Consider the following 22,738-nt stretch of genomic DNA (forward strand, 5'->3'; position numbering starts at 1 on the left):
TGGGACTGCACTCCACAAGGGACCTAACTCCAGGACACACACTGCATGCAGCGCCCAAGCCAGCCAGTCTGGCATGGGTGCCATGTGTGGTTTGCATCTCAGGCTGGCATCCAGGCCCAGCATGAGGCTAGATGATGTGGTTCCCTCGGGCCATACCTTTGACACCGCTGCTGCAATGAAACTGAAATGCAATTGCTAGCTAGCTCACATGCACTGTAGTTGTTGATCCAGAATGCTACACTTCCCTTCTTTCAATGGCCATCTTGAAGCTCTAGCTCTTCAAGGCTGCTTTTTGTAGAAGGGTAGGTGAAAGATGGCATGTGGAACTATGACTGCCTTTCACAAGCACTTATAACCAGCTACTTGAGTTTTTCACTGAATCTGGATCTCTTCTTTGCTCTTAATATGGCTAAAAGCCTCATGACTGTTTTTTTTTATGCGACTTGTCTAGTCCCATTTGCCATTCTGCTCATGTTGCTGTGTAGCCACAGGCAGGGTGTTCCAGCAGTTGCCACTTACCAAGGCTTCTGCTAGACTGGTGAATCCAGGTAATTTAAACTTTGTGGAAATTAATACCGGTGGCAGGTCTGGCTATTCAGATACACATACATACACGACTACAAATAAAGTGAACTAAAAACTATTAGAAAAAACTTTATTTACAATGACGAGTATCCAGTGGGGATACCCACATACACTCACACACGCACACACACTGACTTTTGTTGTTTTTTTTAAATCCACGGCATGCAGCTTTGGACGCCACTTGTACCAAGTTTTTCCTTCAGTGCTCAATCCGGACCACCATTACTGTGACGTTATCTGCTGAACCTCGCTGCACTGCTTTGTTGGCCAGCCTGTTACAGGCGGCTTCATATCTGGCATCGACTTCTAGTTTCCCTTCTCGCATTTGGATGTTCTTGTCCTGTGGAAGATGCACAGACCAAGATAATCACACTCAGATTAAGTAGGCAAAAACATTTTGCAGTGGGTTAATCAGGATTCCAATACTTGTTACACTTTTGTGCTACACAACGCAATAGTGACTTAAGGAACAAAACTACACAGCATCATACTTCTTTGAGTTCTGTTTCTTCCAGATCTAGAAAAACAGATGACTCATGCGTGAAGGCAAATAACCGGCAAAGAAAGGTCCTACGATGGGCAGGAACCACTTCTTTGTACAGGACATGGGAACGGCAAGGTAATAAAATGGCACCATGAAGCAGACATATAACTAGGATAACATGGCAGAGGTAGCTCTACTCTTTCCAAACAGATACTTTCAACAAGCTGGCAGAGCTCACCTGTCTCAGGTAAGAGTATGCTGCTCCTCCCCAGGTTCACCTTTCCTGCCTGCCACCAACATTTGGAGGAAGCTACATGCAATTTCTCAGTCCTCATGCACTGATGAAACAGTGCACACATTAACCTCTACCCAGAGCTGCCCTCTCCTCACCTCCAGGCAAGACAAGATGAAGTTCACAGCTTCTTCTGGTGTGAAGACCTTGAAGAGACCATCACAGGCAATCAGGATGAACCTGGAAGAGAAGTAGAAAGGCTGGGCAATAAGCTCAGACCCTTGACCATGATACAAAATCCCCGTTATCTACAGAAAGCCCTCCAGTGCAATTCAAAGGATGATCATTGCAAAATGCAGCTAAGTTTTGACATCAGCCTTACTAGGTGCTAGCAAGTATGTCAGCACTCCAGAAGCTACCCTTCCACATATATAATGTGTGGAACCTAAGGAGCAACGCAAGAACACAGATGCGGTAACATCCACATACCAAAGTCAAAGTCAGACTACAATTGTTAGTAATGCAAAACTGCCACTGTGCATGGCTTATGTGCAACATCTTCAACTTCTGTAGAAGCTCATTTTTTCCTTAGATGTTCTGTTCTTCCATATATCTGTCTTGTGAAGAGACTTGCAGAATAAATGGGGCATCAACAGTGCCATCCTACATTACAGCATCTGTTGACCTAAAAATTTCCAAGGGTGGAGAGTGAAAAAATAAGCAGCATACCTAGAAATATGCCAAGAGAGTGTGCAATTAAATCTGGCCTTCCCCAGAAGGCTTGTAACTGTATGAGATATTTTACCCTAAAGTTGCATTTCTCAGCACCAGCAACGATTTCAGTTGTTTTACTTCTTCAAAAGACAATCATTAACTCTTGCTGACTCTCAGGCCTAATGAGGACAGTTTGCCATGAACTATTTAACTGCTGATCACTTCTCCAAAAAATCCAACAAATACACCAAAATACTGCTGAGTGGTGCAGTATATGTGGGGGCTGAGAAAAAAACAGGAGCAGCTTTTTAATGGCAGGGGCAGAAAAACAGAGCTTCAAGACCCCTCCACCGTGTGCAGTGGAAAGAGAATATGCAGTCCATTTGTGAAAAAAGCTTCTAGTACTCTTCAGCAGATTCCCCCATCTTGCTTAGTGCACTAATTTGAGCCATGCTCTGAGCACAAAATCATTCATTTCTCCCAAGGCTTTCATTTTTCAGTGCGAGTACTTCAAAAACAATCTTTACAACACACCCATGAAGTGAAGTGCTATTATCCTCACTGAATACTACACATATGGGCCAGGGACAGAGAGTAAGGTCAAAAGCATCCTCTAACTTTTTGTGCTCAGCCTGATTTACTTAGCATGTTGATTCACCTAGAGTTATGAGCACGTTGCATTACTCAGTGCAGTAGCCAGTGCCACTCCTGCTGAGGGTCAGCAATGCAGAAAATGCATTCCCTGCTTCACTTTCTACTTGGTTGTGCATTACCTGTCATTGTATGAGAGTTGGCAGCGTTTGATATCTGGCACAGAGATGACCCCACAGCGCTTGTACTGTCCATCACCGATGGAGCGGGAAACCTCCAGCACACCTAGTACTCGCCCATCCCTAAAAGAGGGAAAGGAAACCCACTTGAAACAAACTGGCTCAGCAGGACACCAGATTTCCCAGGTTTACACAAATGGTCTGTGACCATACTTCCAGCTAGAAAACTTAATGCACTGATTGAGCATTATAAACAGATACTTATAAATAAAAAGATGAGGGGCTGTTCCTATGGGTGTGCTGTTGGCCATGGATGAAATCCTGCCCCCCACTGAAATCAACAGGAATAACAGCCTCCAACAGACTCGGGGATGAATAACAGCCTCCAACAGAGTCAAGATCTCTGCCCATTTCCTTTGACAAAGAATTCAAAATGAGCAAAGCCTGCACAGAAACTTCCTTAAAAATGGAGGTTGCTAGGAGGCTGCTTTGGTCTTGGTGTAACCTGATAATTGCTCAGTCTAATCAGAAACCTGATTCAGAAGCACAGAGCTGTGTGTGATACATGTAACTAAGGCCTGTAGAAATCTATTTTAAACAGGACTGTTGCCTGGCTGCCGGAGGGAGAGGCCAGAAGAAGGAGATTCTGTTTTAATAAGATATAGAGCAGAGTGCATGGGAGTGCAAATGAAGAATGCCAACACCAGGATTCAGAATGACTGAGTGGTTATGCTAAAAAAAGAAAAAAAAGTAATGGCATCCACTACAAAATTTGTTACAGAATCAGTGTTTTTAATGGAAATGCCATTCTTGTGCTGAGAATCAGGCAAGACCAAGGAACTGAGTAGAATACTGCAAGCAAAAAATACAAAGTACCTGAGTGCAGCAATTTTAAAATTAGCATTACTAGCTATAGACCTGGACAAACCTTTATTTTGTAAACAGCACTGTGAAAGCTTTTGGGGATGTGTATAACAGTATCTAGCAAATAGAGCAAAGGCAAGGGTTGCCATCTCATATCCCTGTTCTATTAATATTTTGCATAGGATAAGTTATGAAGACCCATATGGGACAAAGACCACCCATTCTCCTTTACCTAGACTGGTTTCCAGTCTAACTTTAGGACCAGCTCTAGAAAAGCCAATCAGGAATCTTAAAACTTGGCAGACTCCTGCAGTACGAAAGCTCTGGAACCCAAGGCAGCAGGTAGAACCTATGTCACCACCAAAACCTTGATGGATGTCAGCTGGGCAATTGAGTCTGTCTGTCCATAACACTTTATTTGCACTCTGATTGGCTGACAAACAGCCAATCAGAGTGCTCCACAAGTGTTCAACAGGACACAGCATGGTGGAGCACCACCATGACGGCAAAGCAGCAGCAAGGACCATTAGAGTGTGAGGGAGGGGAGGTTCCCTGAATCCGGCGCCGAGGACCATTCAGAGCATGGAGAGCCACTGGCCTTGCCTCCCCGGCCCCGCTCCCTTTAAGTGGCACCAAGAATGAGAAGTGGGGGTGAGGCTGGATGCGGGGGGATGTGGAACTGCCGGGCCCCAAAAGCTGGGAGGGAGGTGAGCAGTTGGGGGAAGGAGGGTCACAGTGGTGGCACCCCACTGCCACCACTGCTGCACTCCGACAACAGCCACGGCCGGGGGGGGGGAGGAGGGGGGGGGCGGGCCACAGAGAAATCGGACCCAACCCCAAAGCATCGGGGCGAGGGTGGGGGGAGCAGGCCCATTCCCCCCCTCCCCCAACTGGATGAGAAGCAGGAGTGCAGCTGAATGATGGACTCTGCCCCTCCCACCATGATGGCGGGGAGCACGCCACCGGACCCCAACAAAAGCCGATGATGATGGTGCCATGCCACTGCCAGGCCCTGTCAACAGCTGGGAGGGAGGGAGGTTGGAAGACAGGGAGGTTGGGAGGGGAGGCAGGTGGACGTGGGCCAGGTGGACCTGGAGCATGGGAGGGGGAGGAGACACGGACGGATGGGACAACCAGACCTGGACCCAAAGGGGAGGTGGCGGGGGAAGGGGAAGGAGCAGGGCCAGATCCGAAACGGGGGTGGGGGGGGTGACCAGACATGGACCTCTGTCCATGCTCCCACCCTCCTCCCCCACTGTCATTCTTGATGGGCAATTGGCTAGTTCAGAGATAAAAGGCCAGAAGGAACCACTGGGGCTATTTTGTCTGGCCTTCTGCACAACGTTGGAATATCCTGCATTAATTCCTGGTTTAAGTCCAACGACTGTTCTTAAGGTGGAACATTCCTTTTCGAATCTTAACTTTACATGCTTTGATATCAAGGTATTTTATCCAAGTTCTCTTCCTCAAACAGGTTGCTCTTGCAGACTGTGACTAGGTATATACATTACTTGCTTTGATCTTCTTCTGTCTGCACATAAGAAATGTGTGACAAAATAGGGTAACCAGCTAGTTACATCAGATATCTGTACACAAATGTACAGAGCCTGGGAAACAAGCAGGAAGAATTGCAAGTCCTCGCAAAGTAACAAGAACTATGACATGATTGGAATAACAGAGATTTGGTGCAACAGCTAGCATGTCTGGAGTACTGTCATGGATGTGTATAAACTGTTCAGAAAAGGACAGGCAGGGGAGAAGATGAGAAGTTGCTCTATATGTAAAAGAGCTGCATGATTGCTCAGAGCTCCAGTATGAAATTGGACATAGGCCTCTTGAAAGTCTCTGGGCTAGGATCAGAGGGGAGAACAACAAGGGTGATGTTGTGGTGGGGGTCTACTATAGGCCACCATACCAGAAGGATGAGGTGGATGACTCTTTCTTCAAACAGTTAGCAGAAGTTTCCCTATCACAGGCCCTGGTTCTCATGGGAGACTTCAATCACCCTGACATTTTCAGGGAGGGCAATACAGCTCTGTACAGGCAATCCAGGAAGTTTTTGGAGAGTGTTGGGGACAACTTCCTGGTTCAAGTGTTGGGAGAGGGCAACTAGAGGCCATGCTCTTCTTGACCTGCTGCTCACAAACAGGGAAGAATCCTGAGGAAAGGAAGGAAACAGTGCAGCAGAATAAGGACCCTGGACTTCAGAAAAGCAGACTTCGACTTACTCAGGGAATTGATGGGCAGTGTCCCCTGGAAAGCCAGTCTGAGAGGGAAAGGAGTCCAGGAGAGCTGGTTGTACTTTAAAGAAACCTTACTGGGGGTGCAAGAACAAACCATCCCAATGCACAGGAAGACTAGCAAGTATGGCAGAAGATCAGCTTGGCTTAGCAGGGAACACTTCAGTGAGCTAAAACACAGAAATGAAGCTTGCAAGTGGAAACCTGAACAAACAGCTAGGGAAGAGTATAAGAGCACTGCTTGGGCATGCAGCATGAAACTGTGAAGGGCAAAGCGCAACGAAGTTGCAGCTACCAAGGGACATGACGTTTAACAAAAATAATTTCTACAAGTATGTCAGCAACAAGAGGACGATCAGGGAAAGTGTGGCTTTCTTAATGAATGGGGGAGGCAACCTAGTGGCAGAGGATGCACAAAAGGGTGAAGCACTCAATCCTTTTTTTACCTCAATCTTCACAGGCAAGGTCAGCTCCCAGACTACTGCACTTGGCAGCAGTTTGGTGAGTAGGTGAGCAGCCGACAGTGGTGAAAAAATAGGTTAGGGGACTATGTACAAGTCCTTGAGGTTGGACACGATACACCCAAGGGTGCTGAGAGAGTTAGCAGGTGTCATTGCAGAGCTGCTGGCCATAATCTTTGAAAATTCGTGGCAAATGGGGGAGGTCCTGGCTGATTGGAAAAGGGTAAATCTAGTGCCTGTTTTTAAAAAAAAAGGAAGAAGTAGGATCTAGGGAGCTACACACCAGACAGCCTCACCTCAGTCCTTGGAAAAATCATAGAGCAGGTCATCAAAGAATCCATTTCTAACCACTTGGAGAAGAAGAAGGTGATTAGGAACAATCATCACCAAGGGCAGGTCATGCCTGAGCCACCTGATTGCATTCTATGAGGAGATGACTAGCTCTGTGGATGTGGGGAGAAGCAGTAGATGTGATATACCTTGACTTTAGCAAAGCTTTGATTACAGGTCTCCCCCAACATTCTCGCCAGCAAGCTAAAGTAGTACAGGTTGGATGAATGGACTGTAAAGTGGATAGAAAACTGGCTGGATTGTTGGTTTCATAGTAATCAGTGGCTTGATGTCTAGTTGGCAGCCAGTATCAAGTGGAGTGCCCCACGGGTCAGTCTAGGGCCCAGTTTAGTTCAATGTCTTCATCAACAATCTAGAAGGCAGGTACTGTGCATGCGGGGTTACCTGCCTGTTCAGCCAACACTGATTCAATAACATGAAAATAAAAGGCCATGCTTGTCAAAGGAAAAAGGGTTCTGGGTCTACAGCTGCTGAAAGATAGCTCATTTCTCTGCTCTCTCTGCTATAAAACATTTAACTACAAAAACTAGGGGAAGACTCCTGGCATGGGTGGGGACATTTCTTTATGTCTGCAAAGGATTAAGATACTCTCTCATCTCCTTCCTGCCTGCAAAGATGGACTAGTGATGCATACAAAAAATGCCATGCGCTCTCAGAAGATAAAGGCAACACAGCTTTCTCTAGAAGTGGCACTGTTAGGACAAATGTTAGCCTACCCACTCCCACACCCTGCAAACCTGCTGATATATGATTCCATGGTAGTGTAAGGCACATTCATTTGGAGCACTCACAAATTAATAAACTTTTCACTGTCACTGACTTCCCTTTAAAAAAATGGAACAGGTGGAATGTTTCTTGTGCCAAGAAGCAGCTTTCAAGAAAGTGATCAAAACAGATTAGTAAGTTACTAATACAGCAGATATTTGAGTGTGATGGATGAAAAATATGGACACACCCACCCCGATAGGGTGTACACTTTAAAGACAGTAATCCAGCTCTAGAAGTATTTCCCCTGCTTCAAATAGACACAGTATAGAAAGCCTTCAATTTCACTTAGGTTGGGGTGAACTAAATGCACTCATGTATGCATGTGACATTCCAATAATGCAGCAAATTTAGAAATACTGATTGCCAAGTGCTGTTGTGGAAAGGCCAGACAGACCCAACTTCCAGTGACACTTGTACCTCTCCCTTCTATGGCAAGATGGCAGAATTAAAAGCGACTCTACAAGCAGGGAAACTCGTTCAGCTCATCTGTGCAACATACAGTTTATTAGCATTATCATCATCATCATCACTATCACCACGATCATCATTATTACTACAACTATTATACATTTTTAATAAATGTAAAGACACTTACTTCCTCATTTCACTCCCAACTGTTTGAGTTGATGTCTGCTGGTTTTTTGCCACCTAACTTTCATTTGGACACATTGCACTGTCCCCTACCCTCTGTCATTCCAACACAGTGCCACAACTGATGGATAAATGCATCTTCTGGCTAGGAAGATGAATACCAGCATTTCAGTTACCAAAACCTTGGATGCTGCTGCAAGGATAACTGCTTCTCCCACAAGACTAAGTGAAACTCCCATGTGTGCCCTTTGGTACTAAACACCCCTGACAGCCCTGGGAAGTGATGATCCTCAGTCCCTTTGGAACCACTCACACCCTCCTCTCCACTCTCCCATTTACCTGACATTTCCTCCAGCCTTCTGTATCCGCATTCGCTCTTCATACTGTGTAGGGTTGTGCTCTTTACTGAGACTTAAGGCTGAGTGTTTCTGACTCTCTTCATTGTAACGACACAGAATCGCCTGTGCTGACAAAAACCCATGTGAGTAAGGGATATCAAACCACTAACTTGAAGTCTCTACTAAACCACATGCTAAGCACTGCTTCCCCATCTACACAAAGGTTATCAAGTACAAGTCCTCAGCAATGCAAATACATGCCTGGGACAAAATCACTGTGTTGTATTTTGGTCCCTTTGGTAAATGAATAGCTAGGGGTTTGCATCAATTCTCACAAACTACTTGCGTTTTTAAAGTAGTTTTAAGACAAGTAAGTAGAAGGTAACCCAAAAAATGAATACAATCAGGTATCTAGCACCATCTAGAGTCCACCACAAGGCAGTTAATGAATTTAAGAGCAGGGCATGAAACAAAGAGGAATGAGTAGGTTCTCATGACACATCCTCTCCAAACAGGAAACCACTTGCTGAATGACAATCAGCCCTGACAGGATTCCCTACAAAGGAAGCCCATTCTTTCTGGGGGTGATGGGCAATGTCAGAAGACTGAAATCCCATGGAGCTGGTATCTCAGTGCTGCTTACCCGGCTGTCTCCAAGGTTGGCAATGTAGAGAATGTTATCTACAGCCAGGACACAGGTTGCTGTGGAGCCATCCTTCCAAGCAGGCTTCCTGAAGGCACCAGAAACAAAGTTACAAGGAGGAAAAGTCAGCTTTTGCTAAGGGCTGACCCTTGTGTCACATGCCTGAAGGTTCACGGAACTCAGCAAAAGGAAGTCTCCATCTCAGGACATCCAGAACTCAGTTAATACAAGACCCTGGGCTTCTGCTTGGGTGATCCCTCAGTTCTGCTCACAGGTTTGTCTAATTACCAATATAAAAAGTACAATACTTTTTTTTTTTTTTTTAAATCAGAGGCAGAGCAAGATACAGAAACATACCAGCTTCTCTTCATAAGGATAAAGTCCTGGCTATATAAGCTAACCTAAGGTTGAAAGGAAAAAAGCTGGGATGAAGATAGGAGATCTGCAGAAAACACCTATTTCTATAACTGTGGGGTGGAATCTCCAGGTTGGGGCACCTCTGCCCAATTGCATGGTTTGCAGCTCCTAAGCTGCACAGCTCAGGATCATGGCCTGGAAGGGGCTGATGTTTATTAATAGATAGAAACAGCCCTGGGAGGCATTTACACTTACTGGCTGGAGGCCTGCTTTAGGAATTCCTCATCGGTGTGCTTGAAGGTGTCCAGAAGACATCTCCTCACAGTTTTCTCCACGCTGACCACCTCTCCTGTCAGAAGAAACGATGGACATACTCCCATTGAAAACACTTAACATCAACTATTGCAGCCCCCTCTAACACCCTACACTTGGTCCAATGGTACACTGAGATATCAGAGCTTGCGCAAGGACATTCCATTTGCAGGGCAGACATGGCCACCATGATGAGCATAACTGCACAAGATTTGGATGTAAACGTACACAGAGAACTTGTAACATACCTCTTACTTCTAAACCCTGGAAAGTAAGGGGTATTTATTGTAGTGCTATTCTTTTCCTCAACCATGCCTACAATATGCTACATATTATATATATATATATATATATATATATAGACCTTGCATAGCCAAGGCAAAAAAACCCAAAAAACTACAACAGTGATTACCAGGGACACTAACAAAAAAAAATGCTCAATCATTTATGGTCTCACCTCACCTCCAGGCTTCAGTTTCCCAAATCTCCACATGCAGCTATGCTCCTGTTCCTCATAAAACCAACCCTGGACATGCAAACAAGTTCACTCCTTAGTGAACACAGATGCAAGTCACAAGACATGGAAGACTGCCAATGCCCATCCTGCTCTCACCTTTTGGAAGTTTCTTAATCAGGTTTTGGTGGAGATTCTGTGCTGCAAATTTTGAGGCTCGAACTCCCCCGTGGCCATCAAAAACAGCAAAGTACGAGACACGGGTCCTGTGAAGAGCAAACATTAAACCAGACAGGCTGTGAAAGGGCTGGCATGAGGCAGGACATGTCCCTAATCATCATCCTCCTCTCCAATCCTGAAAGGGAAGATGTGGAAAGATGGACCCAAGGCCATAGTTAACAGTTGCTGGACAGTCTGTTTTGTGAGCAAGCCAACTGTGAAGCCTCTCTCTAGCAGTTCCAAAATTCAGTATTTCATCGATAGTGACCAATTACTTCCCAGCTGGCTTTGCTTGCAGAATGATTCTTATAGCTCCACTAGACACCAGACTCGCACATATTAGCTATGTGAGGCTTGAGATAGTTTGGTCCTATACTGGGCTTTTAAACTCATGTTTTGATGTCATCATTCCTTATCATTTGACAGTGTTTGTTTTAAAATGATACATTACTTTCCAAGTGAATTCTACTTTTCAGATTATTCAGTCTGAGGTCAATATGAGGTGGCTCCTTTGCTAAATATCTGTGCTTTCCATTGTTGCAACCAGAACTTTAATCTCAGTAACATTCCAAAGGGAAGGTTTAGTTAAAACCTTTAAAAGCCCAAACATACCGTGTCATGCATCCAAAGATGCATCTCAAGCTGGTCCAGAGAGGTGATACTCCCCCTCTGTGCGACTTTGGTCAGGCTGCAGTTGGAGTACTGCACCCAGTACTGGGCACCGCACTTCAAAAGGGATGTGGCCAGCCTGGAGAGAGTTCAGAGGGCCACCCGCTTGGTGAGAGGGCAGCAGGACAGGCTCTACGAGGAGAGACTGAAGGACCTGAACCTGTTCAGCCTCAGCAAGAGGAGGCTGAGGGTGGACTTGGTGGCTGCCTACAAGCTCATCAAGGGGGATCAACAGCAAATAGGCAGAGCTCTTTTCTCCCCAGCACCACCTGGGGTGACGAGGAACAATGGTCATAAGCTGATGGAAATAGGTTTAGGTTGGAGATCAGAAGGCAATATTTTACAGTAAGGGTGGCCAAAATCTGGAACCAACTTCCCAGGGAAGTGGTCCTCACCCCTACCTTGGGCAAACTCAAGAGGAGGTTGGACGATCACCTGTCTGGGGTCTTGTGAACCCAGCATTCATTCCTGCCTGTGGCAGTGGGTCAGGCTAGATGATCTGTTCAGGTCTCTCCTGACCCTAGCTACTATGAAACTATGAAACTAGTTAGCTGTATTCACCCAGAAAACCTCTGACTTTGTGTGACTAACTTAGGCCCTTAAATTCTGAGGTGCTAAACCCTATATAATTCCTAAGGAACCAAAGGGATTCTGGGTTGCTGGTGCCTCAGGGAAACTCATGGACTGGGAAACTGGTACTGACTACTCAGAATGAGACATGTCTTACACAATCAAATACTACAGCCCTGGCCCAAGGCTAGATTGCTAGCTACTGGTTTTGTCAGCAGAAAGCCTGCGGATGCAATCCAGGCCACTATATAACCCACAGAGTGACAAAGTCAAAAGCATTAACGGCTTAAGAAGTGAGAGGGGTCACTGTCAAAAGCTTAATAGGGCCTCTTTCATCTCGAGATAACACCACCCTTCTGTTTCCTGTCTCCTACGGTCTGAGACTACTTACACTTGAGAGGGAAGGGGTCGGCACTCCTCTGTGATATCATTCAGGATGACATGGGCATCCTGCATTTCTTCTCGTTCACCTTTCCTCTCGGCTACGTAACCTTTCAGTGCAAAAATGCCAGCAGATCCTAATGGGAAGCAAACGAAAGACTCTTTCATCTCCTGAGCTTAGTTTACAGAGTAGTAAACTGGTGATCGCTTTGCTCAGTGCATTCCGAAAAATCCTACGGCACCATTGTAAGTGGCATCTCTTGCTTTCCAAGACTGCATTTGGCACCTTCTACTGAAAGTGGCATGCTCTGACACTTCAGGATTCCAAGTCCCACACAATGTCAGAAACTGCAAGGCTGTTTACACACTAATGTAACAGAGCAGGTCTGAGTGCTTTGGAAAGTCTAATGCGTTAACAGATATGCCACTGAAAATCTAGGGGGTGGGGGAAGAAATATACTCCATAGGAACTCTCTTGATCAAACAGCAAACCCTTAAAGGTTTTCCTAGGAACAGGAAAGTAGAGGACAGTAGAGGACACAGAGGTACATTTTACTGGAACAACATTTACTTTAACTTCTAGTTTGAGCCTACTGAGCACATTCAGTGCCCAAATCCTAGTGCAAAATGTGGGTACCTACATCACTGCCTTGCACATCTGCAATGGAAGTTAAGTATGCCAGAGGTGAAGGATTAAATCAGTTCTCCCAAAGGATTCTTACCAGCTGTTTGTAGAAGTTATTCAAGATGCTAACATAGCAAGGGGGTCAGCACCAATCTGCTAGAAGGAGGCTAAGCAGTTACTTTCCCATCTTTGCTGCTCTGGGGGGCAAGGGAACCAAAATTTATGTTCTGTCTGTGGGTACTTGGACAGTTGTAAAAATACCTACTTCGGTACTCTGCTGCTTCAGGACAACTGCCCAGTGTCCTAAATGGGCCAAGGGCATGATTAGGGAGTGTGTCCAAACCATAAGAAGTTGCCACATCTTGGGCAATGGAGTTTAGAAAGAACAGGGCAGGCATTTCATTTCTTGAGAGGCCATAACAAGGCAGACTGAGGAACCATGTTTGGTATTGTTCTGGACTTACTCAGCCCAATGTCATGAGTATAAATTGAGTACATTTGTTTTCAAACTGTCTGAAAACCTTTACAAACTTTCTTTTCCACAAGTTCTTCATTGCCATTCTTCTCTTCCTCTGAGGATTTCCTCTTCTTGCCTTTTCCATGACTCCCTACTGAGACCTGCTCAGTGGTGCAGAAAGCTGAAAGACAGCAAACACACAGACAGCTGAAGATTTGGTCATTTTAATTTTATTCCTGAGAATCTCTAACTTATGTTGATGATAACATTTCCTTTTGCACTGATGTGTTATGGACCTGCAATTTTATGACCAGATAGCACAGTTGGGTTGAGAGATTTCTCTGGTCCTTAGTCTCAGATAATCTGGAAATTGTTAGTCCAGGATTTGAGTTAGTTGATTTTAACATACCCAAATAACAAGTTAAAGACGAGGTACTTCTACACTGCAGAATGTGACCATCACAAGAAGGGTTTTGTGTTTTTTTTACTGATTTAAGATCGACAATAGCATCCTGTATGTGTTACCTGAGAGGATGAATTACAATACGAAGTCAGGTGCCATGAGGAAGTACCATAATTAGTCTTGTACCTGACAATGAAGTCAACGCTCTAGTCTTTTCCCACTGGAGGCATATGCTCACATCATGATGAGTTACTTGTTCACTCTCTGGTCCCCAGTGAACATATGTCTACACAAGTGAAATTTGGCAAGATTGGCAGTCTACCTTTAAGAGGAATTCAGGGCTGTAATAGCAAGGTGCAGTTTCAGCTAGGATTGTATCATAAAGAAGCTCCTTTGGTGCTTAACTGTATGGCATGCTTGCTTGTTGTCAGGTCTCTAACTTCATGCTAGCAACTATGATTCAATCCAATCCCTCCCAAAAAGGCCCACAGTAAAACTACCCTTATCCGTAATCTTTCAAGGATGTCAGAGATGTTGTGAGGTTGTTTGAAAGGTGCTTGCCCTTACATCTTGGAAGAGCCCTATGTTTGATTAACTGAGATCTTCAGTTACAGTAATAGGTCACCATTACTAATAGCTCAGATCAACTACTCACCGAGATAGAGGTAAGACTACTGGACTGAACAAGGTGACAAATTTTAGGCAATTCCAGACAGACAAGCTGTGCTGATATATTCTATAGAAAAGGGCAGATGAACAGGCCCTGGGGAAGACTGTTACAGCACCTTACCTGAGTCACCACTGCTGGCTGGTGGGAGATCATCAAAAAGCAAAGGTCCGCCTTTCCCTGAAATATAAGAGAAAAGCGGACAAGGCATTAACAGTGTTTCTATCCTGTCATCAGCAAAATTTTGAGCAGAGCCCACACATGCAGTGGCTACAATTAAGCGTACCCAGCTGAGTCTGGGCTCACACTTCCCCAGGACACAAACGGCTGTTACTAGGCAGTCAGTGGAAAGACTTAAGCTTTATCTTACTCACATAAACATTTCCAAAAAAACCCCCATGAAGACATGTGAATATGCTGGAAGGCTTTATTCCATACACAGGTATGGCACAACCTTCAACAACATCTCAAAGCAAGGATGCTGCCAAAACTATGGAAGCCAGCTACATCCCAAAGACAGTGATTAGAGCTCCCATACCTGAGTCAGTACTACTGACAGGTGGAAGATCGTCAAAAAGCAGAGACCCTTTCTGGGCTTCTTTCCCTGAAAAACATCACAGCACAGAGTCATAACACACTTCATTTTTCGAGGAAGAAAAGCCCCATGATTCTAGAATAAAATATCTTGCTTCCAACAGATCCCTCCATCCTAACTGCAGGCAGGTACAACACAAGCAGAAATGGTCATTTGCCTGGAAACAGAAGTTTTTTCACACCTGTTCTAACTAATGTGCTTCTGATTTAAAAGAGTAGAAATATTAGGAACCTTAGTAGTCCTGTTCAACACACTGCAGGAAATGAGGAGGTCACAGAAACTGTTATATGGTGGTAGTGAGCTCTGGCATGCATATTTAATGATCATTAGTAGCACAGTAACAAGCTGGCTACTTGCAACAAGCTGTGTGGATAACACTGCCATTCTAAGCTGCATCTGAACTGTCCTTAGGAAAGGCAGGACATCTCATTTCTTCCTCCTGTTCAGCTGTCTACCAGACAAAGGCTTTCTTCCCTCTGAATCCCATCTGTTTACCATGTAGTTCTTCCATCTAACTCCAAGCTGCTGGGAGTGTTCTGCAGCTCATATCCAGCACACACCAATTTCTTTACAATGTCTCTTGTCACATATGAACAACAGTTGGGAGTTTTCTGAGGTTATGCACAATACTTTATTTGAAAAAGATTAATTAAAGTAAGTCTGTCAACATGAGTATTTTAAGAACCACTGGTTTAAAAAAATCCTGAGAGGGCAGTCATTAAAAATCAGGACCCACTATTTAACTTAATTTTGTAAAGGGGTTTTACCTCCATCTTCATGTTTGAGGGTCTTTCCAGATGAGGGAAATGCTGGCTACACAGGGCAGTGAAGCCAGCTACACAAAATGCTATCAAAAGCACCAGGTGAATTAAAAACGATTCACTAGCTTAATTTAACTCCACAAATGCTAGTTACTTGTAATTACTGTAGGCTTAAAAACTTTTCTGGAAGGAATGTGAACTAAAGGGATAGCTACCAACTTAAAAAAAAAACCTATCTTTTTAACTATGTAAGCGTGGAATGGAGTTGAGCAAATGGCTAGAATAACCAAGCCCTCCCCTCTGCAAAGACTTACACATGCCTAACTTCAAGGAATGTGACTAATAAAGTCTCTTGCTTCCAACAAGAGAGGCTACTCACAGTGCATCAAGTAAGGCACATTTAACATTTGTATGAATCAGGCATAAGCCAAGTTGGAAGGGTGGGAAACACTGCAAGGCCAAGGCACATTAGAAATGGAGATGAATGCCAGGGAATTGCTACACGTAGAATAGACCTCAGCATATTGGTTTGGTTACATTTTTATGCAGATCTACCCTGTTTTATTCATACCAAAGAGACATTTTAATAGTGACAGTAGTCAAGACAAAAATATAGAGCTGCAAAATGACAATCCTGCAGCAGGAAGAAAAGGACCAATAAAACTGTGATCAAATTAACTGATCTGGATTTGTTTGCAGACAGTTCAGTAAATATGTTTTTTTCCCTAGACAAAACACGTACCCAGGAAAATGGATTTCATTAAGTAGCGAGCACTCGCATTCTCTCTCAAAGCTGTACAGGAAAGGTCGTAATTATATGTATGTTACAAAAAAATGTTTTTTTGTGGAAAACTGACAAACTAAGATAGATCATAAAGATTAGATGGGGGGGGGGGGGGGAAGGATCAGATTCTGTTATATTCCCAGTCAAGGGCACTATGCATAAAGTTAGGTCCACTCAACATGTGAAAGAGGGGTAGGATCTGGTCTTAAAGAGCACCAGGCTATATGCAGCAGTACTCACTTAAATAAAAGGAGCTAGATTAACGTTAAGTGCTCACCCACTACTTTGGCAAACCCACACATGGCAGACTAGGTAAGAGGCAGGAGCTGTCAGATTATCCCTGTACAGATCCTGCAGCCATTACATGGCCCAATTGCTTTGGGACTAGTGTCCTACTTTTTTAAAGGTGCCAACAAGCTGCACATGTTCATTCCCTTTGAAAGACACTGGTGCTTTGATTTCATACCAAGGTATTTTCCTGATCTGAATGAAGACCTGTGTAAAATGCTCCGGCATGCTAACTGCAGCCAGAAATATGTCCCCTTTTCCAGCAGGATTTCCCAACACCTGCTGTTGGGGGTCAGTGTGTAGTGTCAATAGCAGAAGCTTTCTGCAAAGACAGGTGCTGTGGGGACCACAGCCAGTTTCTCACCAACTCAACAGGGATTATAGTTCAGAATAGAATTAGGGGAACTCCCTGTTCTTCCAGACTAATCTTACAGGAGACCCAACCGCCTGGTTTTATTTCCTCTGCAGTGCTGGTAGGAGCAAAGTGAAACTGACAAGGAAGGTCTTGTCACCCCACTGCTGGTAAGCAGGCAGGGGAGCTGCAGCAAGAGACACAATGGAAATGGACATGAGAAAAGCAGAGATGTGCTGTGAGGAAAGCTACCCTGGTGACTCTAGGGCAGGCTACCTAGTTCAGGTAGTTCAGATCCGTTTGCTCTTGTACATGCTGGGCTGGCAGGAGCTCAGAACATCACTAGGGCACTACCTCAAGTTGCAGAGGGAAAGCAGCATTTTATACAGTTTCTTCCAGTGCCCCCCTCTGGCAGACTGAAAGGGGAACGCTCACTGGCTGGAAAACGGACACGCGGCATATCTTGGGATTCTCCAGAAAGACATGAAGGCAGAGATGGGAAGGGAAAGATACTCAGAGTCAAGGCAACAAAACTGGGCGAGGTCCAGTGAAATACTCAAAATGAAAAAGGATAGGGCTGTAGGCTGGAAAGAAGCAGAGAGGAGCTGAACCGCTTAATGGAAGCAGAGGGAGAGAAGGATGTGGCAGAGAAAAAAGGAGTCAACAAATTATTCCTCCTTCTGACAAAAGAAATATTAATTCCCTATTCTTGCCGTATGGAAGAGATGGTATGCATGCTAAATGGCTACCTGCTCATCAGCTAAAAACTTCCATCTCTAGCCAGGGAAACTGAAAGAAAGGGAAAAATGTGTTCAATAAACCTTTGTGGAATACGTTGCAAAGCCTTTCGTGGGGGGCAGGGAAGGAGAGGGCAACGTAGGTGTGTGGGCAAATCCCGAGGAAAAGCATTATATAACTTCTTACCTCAGTTGCTGAGTGGCAAGGCACTGTCAAAAAGCAAAATGACTCTCTCGCCACAACACCCAGACCCATCAAAAATGCATTTCTTATAGCGAATGGGATAGCCCTTCTCTAAGGGCATCGTTACACATCACACTTAGCACGTGTTAAAGTTAAATCCTAATAAGCATTAATATGACTTAGAAAGTTTTTTGAGCAATCACACAATAATGTTTACTACAATCTAAACATAGATCCTAGTACTGCACCGAAGTCGGTTCAAAGCTCCGGTGCAATGCAGGGGCCTGGAGCAACCACTGGTACAATGGGAGTTGGTCTCTGCCCCCACACCACACCAAAGCCTTAAGCTGGCAAGGCTGTGGTGTAGTGGAGTAGGGGCACCTGACAGCTGTTTTTCAGTCTCCCAGCATCCTTAGCACATCAAGACCTTGAACTGGCAAAGTTTTGGTGCAGGGAAGGGAGCCACCTCAACCTACTGAATTGGAGTCTCCTGCTTTTATTACCTTTATGGAGTGGCCAAATGTTAGCTCAACAAGCGTTAGGTAATAGGACCCGGAGATACTCCTTGCCGCAAAAGGCCTAACTTTACTATGCTAGACTGGCACTTAGCACGTGCTTCAGAGATTGAGCACCTGAACAAGATTGTAAGTTAGCATGTGCTAAGTGTAATGTGTAACAAGAACTTAAGACAACAAAACGACCCTCCAGAACACAACAACTGGTTCTTGACAAACCTCTTTATTGTATTTTAATCTGGTTTGTTTAGTCTAGTGAAAAGGTCTACCAGGGGAGGAAATTATGGCCGATAGGGAGAAGAAACAGACAGGAGGTGGCTTCTTGTTCTGGCAGAAAGCAGCATACCAAAATCCAGGGGTTGAAATCTGAAGCTATATGGAGTCTGACTAAAATAACCTGCAATCCTCAAGACCGAATCTCTTTCAAAATCATATCTGTTAGATCAGAAAAGAGTTAAGGGTTTAAGCAGCAAGTTTGGGGCAAGGTTCTTTGACCTGTTTTATGACCTGGAGGGATGTGGGCAGTGGGGTTCCCCAGGGCTCGGTCCTCAGGCCCGCACTGTTCAACATCTTCATCAGCGACTTGGACAAGGGGGTAAAAAGCACCCTGTTCAAATTCACAGACGACACTAAGATGTGGGGAGAAACGGGCACGCTAGAAGGGAGGAAAAGGCTGCAATCGGACCTAGACAGGTTACAGGGGTGGGTGGATGAGAACAGGATGGGTTTCAACACTGACAAGTGCAAGCTGCAAGGTCGTTTGACCCCAGTACTCTTTCCTGCCATGGCAGGGGGTCGGACTTGATGATCTGCTCAGGTCCCTACCAACTATGAAACTATGCAGAAGGACAGGCAAGATGACTGTAATGCCTCCAATCCGGCTTACTATTTTATTAGTTTCTAAGGTATGCATCACTTACAGAGCCAGATAAAGTGGAAATATTCAAAATTTACCTGAATCTTATTAATAACGATGGGTATTTTTCCCCCAACATCCCCCAGGTTGAAATAGAGAGTAGGTTAGAAAGAGTGAAACTGACATGGATTTCACTGATATTCTTTTGAAAATGTTAAGGGTCATTAATTTTTATTAGAATCCACTGACTAATGCTTTCAAGAACGATCTGCATTAGTGGAGGCCAACCTTTCTGACAGGGATGCCAAAAATTAGCCTTGAGCCCTCACCAAGTGCCACACTGATCCCCTTCCCCTGCCTGATCTGCTGCTCTGCTTTTTGATGTGCTCCCCACCCATTCTGCTCCTCTGCTTTGTTCCCTGCCTGTTTTGCTGCTCTGCTTTCTGCTTCCCACCCTATGCTCCCTCTGCGATCTTCTCCTGTGCTCCCTGCAGAAGCTGCTGTTCTACTTTCTGCTCCTTACTCAAATTGCACTGGTTTTCTGCTTCCTACCCAGTGCTCCCTGCCTGATCTGCTGCTCTGCTTTCCACTCCTTGCCCTAACTGCCACTGTGCTGCCTGTCCCCTCCCTGATTGGCCACGTGCCACACAAGCTGCCTGGGCTCCTTGTTGTACCGGTGCTGCGGGCTATGCCAACCTACACCCGCAGCCTGGTGGCGGCGCACCCCTCGCCCCTCTGGCAGTCCCCGGGAAGGCAAGGCAGTGAGAGGGAACGGGCCCCATGCTGGCAGCTCTGCGACTCCCTAAGGTGCTGAGAGATCCTTTCAGGGCCACGGTGCCAAGGGAAACCTGCCAGGGCCCTGTGCCAAGACCCCCCCCTCCCCCACCACGGGCCTCACAACCGCCAGAGGAGCTGCGCACAGGCGCCCAGAAGGCCTCGAGCAGCCATCTGCACCCCAGCACCTCCCTCCCTCTACACCCATGCCCCTGCTCCCGCCCCGCAAAGCAGGGGGAGGGGAGGGACCGGCCCTTGTCCCACCCCGCAAGGCTAGGGAGGGCCCCACACGCCTTGACAGGGGCTGGTCCGCAGAGTCGTCCCCCGCGGCAGCCAGGTGGGCCAGTCCACACAGTCTCTCTCTCCCCCGACAGTAGAGAGATGGGCCAGTCCACTTGAGCCCCCCAGCACCAGCGAGATGGGCCAGCGGGCGCAAGACTCCGCCCCCCAAGGAAGATGGGCCGGGCCGGGCCGGGCCGGGCCGCGCACGCCCCCCCCGCGGCGGGATGGGCCGGGCCGCGCCGCGCAACTTCCATCCATCCCCCCAGGCAGCGGGATGGGCCGGCCCGCGAGGAGCCGCTCCAGGCAAAGGCCGGGCTCCGGCCGCCGCCGCCCACCTGCAGCCGAGGCGCCGGGCTCCGGGAGGTCCCCGAACAGGTCCATCGGGGCTGCCCCGCGCGACCGCGGCGCCACAGACTGCGGGGCCGCGTCCTCCGCCTGCGCAGGCCCCGCGCGCCCCGCCCCCGCCTGCCAATCACCTCGAGAGGCGGGACCGGAAGCCCTCCCAGCTGCCAATAGCCCTAAGAGGCGGGACCGGAAGCTCTACCTGCTAATCACCCGGATGGCAGGACCGGAAGCCCTTTCGATTGTCAATCACCCCAAGAGGCGGGACCAGAAGTTCTGCCACATGTCAATCACCAGGATTGACCAGGCGGGGCCAAGCCTACCTGCCAATCACGGGGAGGAGGCGGGATCAGCTTGGGCGTTGCGGGGCGCTCCCTGCCAGCACGTGGGGGTGTGCGGGGCGGGGCCGGGCCGGGGTCTTGGGCAGAGGCTGTGTCCGCAGCTTGTAGCGTTTCCCCGGGGCTGTGGGACAGGCAGAGCCAGTGCAGATCCTGCATCCACCGTCCTCTGCTACAGGCCCCATGAGCCTGCGCTGCCAGCACTCGCGCCTGGGGTGGGCTCTGTGACCCTCCAGGCCTGCAGCGCCGGTTGTGCCAATAAAGACCGCTCTGCGCTGCCTTTAGGCGCAGCGACAGGAGCCTTCGCAGACACGCAGCTCCCATAAAACCAGCAACCCAAATCCCTGCACTTTGGGGCTGCACCTGAATCGAGTCTAAAGGGCCCGAGTGGCTGCGCAGGCTCTGGTCGGGCTGGCAGGCAGGTGTCATGGCACTGCGTGGGGGTTGTCATGGCCTTTTCCATGTGCCATGCTTGCTTCTCAGTCTGCTGGGAGTTGCTGCCCAGGCAGCCCTTCAGGCCACAGCTGGGCAGGGTGCAGTTTGTCCATTCATTATAAAAGAAACGGGACTTCAAAATTGTTCCCATCTTACATCATTTTCTTTTGCTTTGTGAAAAAGCATAGCATGAGACAGGCTAGGCAAGAGCCTGGTGGCCACAGCAGCCATCTGGGAGGCATGGGTTTAAGTCCCTGTTGTGTTTAAGATTAGACATCTGTCAGGTGATGGGCCAGAGAGCGTGGTTGTTACAGTAACTGCATCGTTCTTGCAGGTGCCGTGCTGTTTTCTGAATGCTTAGCTGCTTACTGGGCCAGAGTGAAGGGTTCTGACTCCATACCTGTTGCCAACCATGGCCATTTTCAAGGGGCCTAGGCCAAGCTGCAGAAGTGTGGCTAAGCAGAATGCCTCAAAGCCTGTTTCTGAGTGGCCACAGATTGAACCTCTGCAGACGTGACAAGCTTGGTCAGCAGAGTAAAGGAAGCTATCCACATGTCCAGCTAAACCGGCAGTAAGATACAGTTAAACAGATCAAAGGGCCAGAAATGAGATGTATGGGAAAACCATTCATTAAATAATCCAAATACACTGTATCACAGCTTTCACTTATGGTACTTGATGTAACAACATGTATTAGATGCTGTTTGGTATAACAGATATGTATTTTGTCAATATTCTTAGATAAATTGTAAAAAAAAACAAAAGCAGCCTTGTTTACAAAAGACCAGCAATTTTATGGAAGAGAGAAAAAGGATGACAACAAGCAATATTCTATAAATGGTGAAGGAAGGAGGTCAGAAATTCTGACCTTTCAAAAGTGTTAACTTTCACAGAAACATAAATCCCAACTGACACCTTTCACATCCACAAGAAAATGGGTTCAATTAGGTTCCAAAAGTGAAACAAAGATACTTATGTGAAAGCAATCAGTGTTCATTTATTGGAATATTAGAATCAGACACCTATAAATACGGGATATAGACTGGAGGGCAATTTGGAGAACTTGGTAAATTCAAGAAGACCTGTTGCCAGTCTGTGTGCCACTCTCTTCCCCCTCTTGAGTCTCCCTAGCTGCAATAGGTAAGAATCTATGTGGTGCTGCCAGGGGTAGCCAGAAAGACTTTGGGATGTTTGTTTCTATGTTTTTAGGTGCACACAAATAAATGGTTAAACTAGGCCTCTTTTATCTGCCAACCTGCAAGGTTACCGGTAATCAAGGTAATATAGATCATTGCTTAGGTCATTCAGCTAAGATATAGGATAGCCCTAGTTCTGAATCA

General features: G+C 46.4%; 1 protein-coding gene across 2 annotated transcripts; it reads right to left on the reverse strand.

Moving 5' to 3' along the window:
• Positions 1–629: 629 nt before the first annotated feature.
• On the reverse strand, positions 630–20,739 carry ILKAP (ILK associated serine/threonine phosphatase). 2 transcript variants are annotated; one of them, XM_006276121.4, is made up of 12 exons: positions 20,619–20,739; positions 14,694–14,759; positions 14,279–14,335; positions 13,150–13,266; positions 12,014–12,140; positions 10,324–10,430; positions 9,654–9,747; positions 9,042–9,129; positions 8,400–8,521; positions 2,789–2,908; positions 1,460–1,541; positions 630–925 (listed from the first exon to the last, which is right to left on the reverse strand). In XM_006276121.4, the coding sequence occupies exons 1-12, from the start codon at positions 20,662–20,664 to the stop codon at positions 785–787; spliced, it is 1,167 nt and encodes a 388-aa protein (XP_006276183.1). In that variant the 5' UTR covers positions 20,665–20,739; the 3' UTR covers positions 630–784. The 2 variants fall into 2 exon arrangements, with proteins under 2 accessions (XP_006276183.1, XP_019341615.1); XM_019486070.2 differs by lacking the exons at positions 14,279–14,335; positions 14,694–14,759; positions 20,619–20,739 and having other exon boundaries at positions 12,894–13,243.
• Positions 20,740–22,738: the final 1,999 nt, after the last annotated feature.

This window comes from Alligator mississippiensis, chromosome 7, assembly GCF_030867095.1.
Source record: "Alligator mississippiensis isolate rAllMis1 chromosome 7, rAllMis1, whole genome shotgun sequence".
Classification (NCBI taxonomy): domain Eukaryota; kingdom Metazoa; phylum Chordata; order Crocodylia; family Alligatoridae; genus Alligator; species Alligator mississippiensis.